The sequence below is a fragment of the Somniosus microcephalus genome, chromosome 20 (assembly GCF_052327205.1).
Source record: "Somniosus microcephalus isolate GS21.2 chromosome 20, FLI_Smic_1.0, whole genome shotgun sequence".
In the NCBI taxonomy this organism is placed as follows: domain Eukaryota; kingdom Metazoa; phylum Chordata; class Chondrichthyes; order Squaliformes; family Somniosidae; genus Somniosus; species Somniosus microcephalus.
Window position 1 is genome coordinate 5,751,701 of NC_141006.1, and position 12,540 is coordinate 5,764,240.

Sequence of the window (12,540 nt, forward strand, 5' to 3'; positions counted from 1 at the left end):
CACCACACTCACTGACACACTTCACCCAAACACACTGCACCACACTCACTGACACACTTCACCCAAACACATTGCACCACACTCATTGACACACACTTCACCCAAACACATTGCACCACACTCATTGACACACACTTCACCCAAACACATTGCACCACACTCACTGACACACACATGACCCAAACACATTGCACCACACTCACTGACACACTTCACCCAAACACATTGCACCACACTCACTGACACACACATCACCCAAACACATTGCACCACACTCACTGACACACTTCACCCAAACACATTGCACCACACTCACTGACACACACATCACCCAAACACATTGCACCACACTCACTGACACACACTTCACCCAAACACATTGCACCACACTCACTGATACACATCACCCAAACACATTGCACCACACTCACTGACACACACATCACCCAAACACATTGCACCACACTCACTGACACACTTCACCCAAACACACTTCACCACACTCACTGACACACTTCACCCCACTCACTGACACACTTCACCCAAACACATTGCACCACACTCACTGACACACTTCACCCAAACACATTGCACCACATTCACTGACACACTTGACCCAAACACATTGCACCACACTCACTGACACACTTCACCCAAACACACTGCACCACACTCACTGACACACATCACCAAAACACATTGCACCACACTCACTGACACACTTCACCCAAACACATTGCACCACATTCACTGACACACACATGACCCAAACACATTGCACCACACTCACTGACACACTTCACCCAAACACATTGCACCACACTCACTGACACACACATCACCCAAACACATTGCACCACACTCACTGACACACTTCACCCAAACACATTGCACCACACTCACTGACACACTTCAGCCAAACACATTGCACCACACTCACTGACACACTTAACCCAAACACATTGCACCACACTCACTGACACACTTCACCCAAACACATTGCACCACATTCACTGACACACTTCACCCAAACACATTGCACCACATTCAATTAAACACACACATCACCCAAACACATTGCACCACACTCACTGACACACTTCACCCAAACACATTGCACCACACTCACTGACACACTTCACCCGAACACATTGCACCACATTCACTGACACACTTCTCCCAAACACATTGCACCATTCACTGACACACTTCACCCAAACACATTGCACCACATTCACTGACACACATCACCCAAACACATTGCACCACACTCACTGACACACATCACCCAAACACATTGCACCAGACTCACTGACACACTTCACCCAAACACATTGCACCAGACTCACTGACACACTTCACCCAAACACATTGCACCACACTCACTGACACACTTAACCCAAACACATTGCACCACACTCACTGACACGCTTCACCCAAACACATTGCACCACACTCACTGACACACACATCACCCAAACACATTGCACCACACTCACTGACACACTTCACCCAAACACATTGCACCATTCACTGACACACTTCACCCAAGCACATTGCACCACATTCACTGACACACTTCACCCAAACACATTGCACCACACTCACTGACACACTTCACCCAAACATATTGCACCACACTCACTGACACACACATCACCCAAACACATTGCACCACACTCATTGACACACATCAGCCAAACACATTGCACCACACTCACTGACACACTTCACCCAAACACATTGCACCACATTCACTGACACACACATCACCCAAACACATTGCACCATACTCACTTACACACTTCACCCGAATACACTGCACCACACTCACTGACACACTACAGCCAAACTCATTTCACCACATTCACTGACACACTTCACCCGAACACATTGCACCACTTTCACTGACACACTTCTCCCAAACACATTGCACCATTCACTGACACACTTCACCCAAACACATTGCACCACACTCACTGACACACTTCTCCCAAACTCATTGCACCATTCACTGACACACTTCACCCAAACACATTGCACCACATTCACTGACACACACATCACCCAAACACATTGCACCACATTCACTGACACAGTTCACCCAAACACATTGCACCACATCACTGACACACTTCACCCAAACACATTGCACCACACTCACTGACACACTTCACCCAAACACATTGCACCACACTCACTGACACACTTCACCCAAACACATTGCACCTCACTCACTGACACACACATCACCCAAACACATTGCACCACACTCACTGACACACACTTCACCCAAACACATTGCACCACACTCACTGACACATTTCACCCAATCACACTGCACCACACTCACTGACACACTTCACCCAAACACATTGCACCACACTCACTGACACACTTCACCCAAACATACTGCACCACACTCACTGACACACTTCACCCAAACACACTGCACCACACTCACTGACACACATCACCCAAACACATTGCACCACACTCACTGACACACTTCACCCAAACACATTGCGCCACACTCACTGACACACTTCACCCAAACACATTGCACCACACTCACTGGCACACATCACCCAAACACATTGCACCACACTCACTGACACACTTCACCCAAACACACTGCACCACACCCACTGACACACATCACCCAAACACACTGCACCACACTCAGTGACACACTTCACCCAAACACATTGCATCACATTCACTGACACACTTCACCCAAACACATTGCACCACACTCACTGACACACTTCACCCAAACACAGTGCACCACACTCACTGACACACTTCAACCAAACGCATTGTACCACACTCACTGACACACTTCTCCCAAACACATTGCACCACACTCACTGACACACATCACCAAAACACATTGCACCACACTCACTGACACACTTCAACCAAACACATTGCACCACACTCACTGACACACTTCTCCCAAACACATTGCACCATTCACTGACACACTTCACCCAAGCACATTGCACCACATTCACTGACACACACATGACCCAAACACATTGCACCACACTCACTGACACACTTCACCCAAACACATTGCACCACACTCACTGACACACACATCACCCAAACACATTGCACCACACTCACTGACACAGACTTCACCCAAACACATTGCACCACACTCACTGATACACATCACCCAAACACATTGCACCACACTCACTGACACACACATCACCCAAACACATTGCACCACACTCACTGACACACTTCACCCAAACACATTGCACCACACTCACTGACACACTTCAGCCAAACACATTGCACCACACTCACTGACACACTTAACCCAAACACATTGCACCACACTCACTGACACACTTCACCCAAACACATTGCACCACATTCACTGACACACTTCTCCCAAACACATTGCACCATTCACTGACACACTTCACCCAAACACATTGCACCACATTCACTTAAACACACACTTCACCCAAACACATTGCACCACACTCATTGACACACTTCATCCAAACACATTGCACCACATTCACTGACACACTTCTCCCAAACACATTGCACCACACTCACTGACACAGTTCACCCAAACACATTGCACCATTCACTGACACACTTCACCCAAACACATTGCACCACATTCACTGACACACACATCACCCAAACACATTGCACCACACTCACTGACACACTTCACCCAAACACATTGCACCACACTCACTGACACATATCACCTAAACACATTGCACCACACTCACTGACACACTTCACCCAAACACATTGCACCACACTCACTGACACACTTCACCCAAACACATTGCACCACACTCACTGACACACTTCACCCAAACACACTGCACCACACTCACTGACACACATCACCTAAACACATTGCACCACACTCACTGACACACTTCAACCAAACACATTGCAACACACTCACTGACACACTTCTGCCAAACACATTGCACCATTCACTGACACACTTCACCCAAACACTTTGCACCACATTCACTGACACACACATCACCCAAGCACATTGCACCACACTCACTGACACACTTCACCCAAACACATTGCACCACACTCACTGACACACTTAACCCAAACACATTGCACCACACTCACTGACACGCTTCACCCAAACACATTGCACCACACTCACTGACACACACATCACCCAAACACATTGCACCACACTCACTGGCACACTTCTCCCAAACACATTGCACCATTCACTGACACAGTTCACCCAAGCACATTGCACCACATTCACTGACACACTTCACCCAAACACATTGCACCACACTCACTGACACACTTCACCCAAACATATTGCACCACACTCACTGACACACACATCACCCAAACACATTGCACCACACTCACTGACACACATCAGCCAAACACATTGCACCACACTCACTGACACACTTCACCCAAACACATTGCACCACATTCACTGACACACACATCACCCAAACACATTGCACCACACTCACTTACACACTTCACCCGAATACACTGCACCACACTCACTGACACACTACAGCCAAACTCATTTCACCACATTCACTGACACACTTCACCCAAACACATTGCACCACACTCACTGACACACATCACCCGAACACATTGCACCACTTTCACTGACACGCTTCTCCCAAACACATTGCACCATTCACTGGCACACTTCACCCAAACACATTGCACCACATTCACTGACACACACATCACCCAAACACATTGCACCACACTCACTGACACACTTCACCCAAACACATTGCACCACACTCACTGACACACTTCACCCAAACACATTGCACCTCACTCACTGACACACACATCACCCAAACGCATTGCACCACACTCACTGACACGCTTCACCCAAACACATTGCACCACACTCACTGACACGCTTCACCCAAACACATTGCACCACACTCACTGACAAACATCACCCAAACACATTGCACCACACTCACTGACACACTTCACCCAAACACACTGCACCACACTCACTGACACACATCACCTAAACACATTGCACCACACTCACTGACACACTTCACCCAAACACATTGCCCCATTCACTGACACACTTCACCCAAACACATTGCACCACATTCACTAAGACACACATCACCCAAACGCATTGCACCACACTCACTGACACACTTCACCCAAACACATTGCACCACACTCACTGACACACACATCACCCAAACACATTGCACCACACTCACTGACACACTTCACCCAAACACATTGCACCACACTCACTGACACACTTCACCCAAACACATTGCACCTCACTCACTGACACACACATCACACAAACACATTGCACCACACTCACTGACACACACTTCACCCAAACACATTGCACCGCACTCACTGATACACTTCACCCAATCACACTGCACCACACTCACTGACACACTTCACCCAAACACATTGCACCACACTCACTACACACTTCACCCAAACACACTGCACCACACTCACTGACACACTTCACCCAAACACATTGCACCACACTCACTGACACACTTCACCCAAACACATTGCGCCACACTCACTGACACACTTCACCCAAACACATTGCACCACACCCACAGACACACTTCACCGAAACACATTGCTCCACACTCACTGACACACTTCACCCAAACACACTGCACCACACTCCCTGACACACTTCACCCAAACACATTGCACCACACCCACTGACACACATCACCCAAACACACTGCACCACACTCACTGACACACACATCACACGAACACATTGCACCACACTCACTGACACACTTCACCCAAACACAATACACCACACTCACTGACACACTTCACCCAAACACATTGCACCACACTCACTGACACACTTCACCCAAACACACTGCACCACACTCACTGACACACTTCACCCAAACACACTGCACCACACTCACTGACACACATCACCCAAACACATTGCACCACACTCACTGACACACTTCACCCAAACACATTGCACCACACTCACTGACACACTTCACCCAAACACAGTGCACCACACTCACTGACACACTTCACCCAAACACATTGCACCACACTCACTGACACACTTCACCCAAACACACTGCACCACACTCACTGACACACTTCAGCCAAACACATTGTACCACACTCACTGACACACTTCACCCAAACACATTGCACCACACTCACTGACACAATTCACCCAAACACAGTGCACCACACTCACTGACACACTTCACCCAAACACATTGCACCACACTCACTGACACACTTCACCCAAACACACTGCACCACACTCTGACACACTTCACCCAAACACATTGCACCACACTCACTGACACACATCACCCAAACACACTGCACCACACTCACTGACACACTTCACCCAAACACATTACACCACACTCACTGACACACTTCACCCAAACACGTTGCACCACACTCACTGACACACTTCTCCCAAACACATTGCTCCACACTCACTGACACACTTCACCCAAACACACTGCACCACACTCACTGACACACTTCACCCAAACACATTGCACCACACTCACTGACACACTTCACCCAAACACATTGCACCACACTCACTGACACACTTCACCCAAACACATTGCACCACACTCACTGACACACACATCACCCAAACACATTGCACCACACTCACTGACACACTACACCCAAACACATTGCACCACACTCATTGACACACTTCACCCAAACACATTGCACCACACTCACTGACACACTTCACCCAAACACATTGCACCACACTCACTGACACACTTCACCCAAACACATTGCACCACACTCACTGACGCACTTCACCCAAACACATTGCACCACACTCACTGACACACTTCACCCAAACACATTGCACCACTTTCACTGACACACACATCACCCAAACACATTGCACCACACTCACTGACACACTTCTCCCAAACACATTGCACCACACTCAGTGACACACTTCACCCAAACACATTGCACCACATCACTGACACACTTCACCCAAACACATTGCACCACACTCACTGACACACATCACCTAAACATATTGCACCACACTCACTGACACACTTCACCCAAACACACTGCACCACACTCACTGACACACTTCACCCAAACACATTGCACCTCACTCACTGACACACACATCACCCAAACACATTGCACCACACCCACTGATACACATCACCCAAACACATTGCACCACACTCACTGACACACTTCACCCAAACACATTGCACCACACTCACTGACACACTTCACCCAAACACATTGCACCACACTCACTGACACACTTCACCCAAACACATTGCACCACACTCACTGACACACACATCACCCAAACACATTGCACCACACTCACTGACACACATCACCTAAACACATTGCACCACACTCACTGACACACTTCACCCAAACACATTGCACCACACTCACTGACACACTTCACCCAAACACATTGCACCACATTCACTGACACACTTCTCCCAAACACATTGCACCATTCACTGACACACTTCACCCAAACACATTGCACCACATTCACTGACACACTTCTCCCAAACACATTGCACCACATTCACTGACACACATCACCCAAACACATTGCACCACACTCACTGACACACGTCACCCAAACACATTGCACCACACCCACTGACACACTTCACCCAAACACATTGCACCACACTCACTGACACACATCACCCAAACACATTGCACCACACTCACTGACACACTTCTCCCAAACACATTGCACCACAGTCACTGACACGCTTCACCCAAACTCTTTGTCCCACACTCACTGACACACTTCACCCAAACACATATTGCACCACACTCACTGACACACTTCACCCAGACACATTGCACCACACTCACTGACACACTTCACCCAAACACATTGCACCACACTCACTGACACACTTCACCCAAACACATTGCACCACACTCACTGACACACTTCACCCAAACACATTGCACCACACTCACTGACACACACATCACCCAAACACATTGCACCACACTCACTGACACACTTCACCCAAACACATTGCACCACACTCACTGACACACTTCACCCAAACACATTGCACCACACTCACTGACACACTTCACCCAAACACATTGCACCACACTCACTGACACACTTCACCCAAACACATTGCACCACACTCACTGACACACTTCACCCAAACACATTGCACCACACTCACTGACACACATCACCCAAACACATTGCACCACACCCACTGACACACTTCACCCAAACACATTGCACCACACTCACTGACACACTTCACCCAAACACATTGCACCACTCTCACTGACACACAGCACCCAAACACATTGCACCACACCCACTGACACACTTCACCACACTCACTGACACACTTCACCCAAACACATTGCACCACACTCACTGACACACTTCACCCAAACACATTGCACCACACTCACTGACACACTTCACCCAAACAGATTGCACCACACTCACTGACACACACATCACCCAAACACATTGCACCACACTCACTGACACACTTCACCCAAACACATTGCAACACACTCACTGACACACTTCACCCAAACACATTGCACCACACTCACTGACACAAACATCACCCAAACACATTGCACCACACTCACTGACACACTTCACCCAAACACATTGCACCACACTCACTGACACACTTCACCCAAACACATTGCACCACACTCACTGACACACTTCACCCAAACACATTGCACCATTCACTGACACACTTCACCCAAACACACTGCACCACACTCACTGACACCCTTCACCCAAACACATTGCACCACACTCACTGACACACTTCACCCAAACACATTGCACCACACTCACTGACACACTTCACCCAAACACATTGCACCACACTCACTGACATTTCCCTGCTCAGGCAGGCAAAGGCTGCTCATCACCGTCAGGAGCAGCAGCAGACGGGGAATGGGAAGCCCGACCTCAGCGCCTCACCGAGCATGAGGAAGCAGCGCTGGAGATAATTGGAGGAGCCGTCACTGAGTCTGTGGTGAGCATCGAAGTTGAGAGCATTGCTGATGATGACGGTATGCTCATGCCAAATCCTTCTTCTCACATCTCGCTTCCCCCTCATTCCTTCTCAGTTACAAGATGCTGATGGTGTCTGCATGGATATCTTGCATTCCTCCCCTCCCCTCCCCTCACCACAACCCGATCATTGTGCCTTTCTTCTTTCAGATACCCAAGAATTCCAACCTGGCCAGCCAGTCCCTGAAGAGATGGAGGAGGACAGTGAAGGGGTAGAAGAAGGTACATCGGCACTGCATCTGACACTCGCAGAGACCAGCTCAGAAAATGGCACTGCGGGGACTTTAGAGGTTAGTCTAGAGGCGGGAACTGCACGCGGTGAGTCACTGGGCACGAGTGGGCTACAGCCAGGCCACGGGGAAAGGGTAACTCGGGTACCAGCTCCCCAGAGGGTGAGTTCGCACACTGGTTCTGCTGTACAGGACTCAGATAATGACCTCGATGGGGCAGCCTTCAGAAGAAGGGTGATGGGCATGCACACAGAAATGCTCGGTGAAATGGCAAGCCTGCCAGAGGCCTCTTGTCAAGGAGAATGGAGGAGACTGGTTCCAACATTGCCCCGGGATTTGCAAGGACCTTGGCGCCCGTGAGTTCCAGGATGGAAATGATGGGCAACTCCATGAGAGACATTGTGGACCCAGCCATGATGCTGCGTGTGATGGGCGATGTCACAACTTCCATTGCAGCACAGGCAGAAGTGACCCCACATCTCAGAGCTGCAGTGGAAGCTCAGACTGCTGCCATCGTGGCTGCATTTACCAGTGTGGAAAGGGGCTTGCAGGGTCTCACAACACTCCAGTTATCTGTCCCCCAACAGATGGCTAGGAATGCTGAGGCGCCGCCCCGGGGGAGTGGCAGTGGCTCCGTGGAGCAAGAACCTGCTGTCTTCTCTCTGGATGACAACATTCCTACTCCCACCAACGCCATTCCACCAGTGCCCTGCTGCTGCCTGTCATCCAGCCATCCCAGACTGCTGCCGCCCAGGTCGAGGTGGTGCAGTCCACAGCCGGGCCTTCTAGGCCCAGAGCTGCTCGAGGTCGTCCTTCAAGGCTAACTACAGTCTCCCCCACTGAAAGTCAGCAGCCTTCCACCAGCCATGCTGCAGCCACTGGGGGAGCACTAGAGTAGGAAAAGCAATATGAACGACAAACACTAAGGGAATGCACAAGAGTGATTAGTTGACTTTGTTATTTTAATATGGATTTGATACATTTATAAATTATGTTTGGAATGTTTGTTTTGTGGTGGCTCTCATTTCAGCTTTGTGGCCAGAAGGACTCTGTGATATTCCGTGACAGAGGGATGGTAAGATGGGGAAGTGGTGAGCAACGGGGATCTGGGGTTTCATTCATTGGAGCCAGAGTCTGATGAGGTGCTCATGGACAGCCTGTCCAGAATGGGGATCTGCTGCCTGCTTTTTCCCTTCCTTCTCCTCCACCTCCTCCTGAGGTGGTCCTGAAACCCGTGGTGGCAAAGGCTGCACCCTTATGATGGCCAAGTTGTGGAGCATGCAGCAGACCACCATGAAATGGGACACCTGCTCCAGCGTGTACTGGAGGGCTCCTCCTGAGTGGTCAAGGCAGCGGAACCGTTGCTTTAGCACCCCAATGGTCTGCTCGGTGATGTTCCTGGTGGCAGCATGGCTGTCATTATATGAATGCTGGCCACAAGTGGCGGGGTTGCAGAGAGGAGTCATCAGCCAGGTGTAGAGTGGATAGCCTTTGTCTCCGAGTTTGTCGTGGTGGCTGGAAGACTGGCACAGGATGAAGCCATCATGATTGCTGCCAGGATAGGGGGTGCTGGGCAAGGTCACATACCAACTGCACATTCCTTTGCAGTTACGGAATATCTCAGGATTGGTATGCGGTGCCCGCAAAACCATGTGTGTGCAGTCAATGGTACCCTGGACACTCTAGGTTACGGGCATTACTTACGTCTGATGTGGTGCTCGCCAAAACAGACAGAAATGGTGAGATGGGCCAACACTCCTCCAAATGAATCTTTAACTGAAGCAGCTGTTTGTTTGTGGTGTCTCTGCCTCAGCCTAGACAGGTGGACTGTCTCTCTCCCTCAGATATCATGCCTGGCTGCTGCTTTCACCTATTTTTCTGGGAATCTTTCTCCCTTCCTCTCCCAAAGATGCTGACTTACACAGAGATAAGGGGACCGGCCACCCTTTCGTACTTCACTCAAGTGTCCATTCTGTAACGATCAATAACATGTCATTCTATAGTGGACACTAGGTGGAGCCGTAGAGCTGTATATAGCTGTATGTATAAGACTACACTACCCAGCTGTATATATAGTAAGACTACATTACCCATGAAGCACTAGGCTACCCACAAGGCAACAGTCAAGATGGCAGCCTGCACACAGGAGCACACATGCTGCATCTCTACAGATACTGTACCTAGAGAACGTGTACTGAATAAATAACTAGTTAGAAGCTGTATTGATTTCTTTGTGGGTTCAATGATGAGACATTTATGAAAGAGAATGAGTTTTAATCTAAAGTCTGTTCAACTCTTTTATACAGCTTTTACAGGAGACACGATGCTGTGATGCATCTAGAACGAAACCGAAACTAAACTAACTGCCTTGCTTCTCTCGGTCACATGCCCTCTGCTGGTCAGGCACAAGCAATCAATACATGCAATCATGCTATTAAGGCATCATAATCGAACAGGCAAATACCATCTCTATTTGCTGATATCATTACATCTCCTTTTCTTAAAACAAAAGTATTTTACTTTTAACTAACAACATGTTTTCTTTGTATTAATCTGCATTTTAACTGTAACACTTAATTAACTTACATTATCATTATCATGATCAAGGTTTTTTAACCTTGCTTTGTGTGTTCACATGAAATATGTCAATACACTGGAACTTGAAAAAAGAATAAGATAACATTACTTCCTTCTATAACAATAGTCCTTAAATTTGCTCAATGAGTCTCTCAGGAGGCTTCATGTGTCTTGAGGATTTTCTGATTGATTGTCCTTGAATCTGAGTTGTTGCCTCAGATGATTTGTTCTCAGCTGTGTGATCAGGTTGTTCAACAGTATCAGTTTCTTGACCTGCTGTGGCTGGTCCCATGAGAAGATCTCGACGATTTCTTCTCAGAAAAGCACCCTCATCTGTCTGAATGGTGTATGATCTTGGTTGAACTTCACTCAGGACAGTTCCCTTTTGAGTCCATGTGTTTGTTTTGTCTTTGAACCTTACTTGGTCACCAGTGTGGAGTTCAGGTAGGTTTTGTGTTCCTCTGTCATAGTACTTTTGCTTTTCTTTCTGTTGTTCTTTGAACTTCCTCACTTTCTCCCCCTCTTTTGTTTTCAGGAGGTTCTCCGGGATGGGTAGGTTTGACCTTAGCTGACGTCCCATCAGGAGTTGGGCTG

General features: G+C 48.5%; 1 protein-coding gene across 1 annotated transcript in view; it reads left to right on the top strand.

Moving 5' to 3' along the window:
* The window catches only part of nfyc (nuclear transcription factor Y, gamma), a 207,901-nt gene extending 198,513 nt beyond the window's left edge, over window positions 1–9,388 (top strand). Inside the window, exon 12 of the mRNA XM_085962306.1 lies at window positions 9,290–9,388. Coding sequence (XP_085818432.1) covers window positions 9,290–9,355 — 66 coding nt within the window. The 3' untranslated portion in view covers window positions 9,356–9,388. The remainder of the gene's footprint in view (window positions 1–9,289) is intronic.
* Window positions 9,389–12,540: the final 3,152 nt, after the last annotated feature.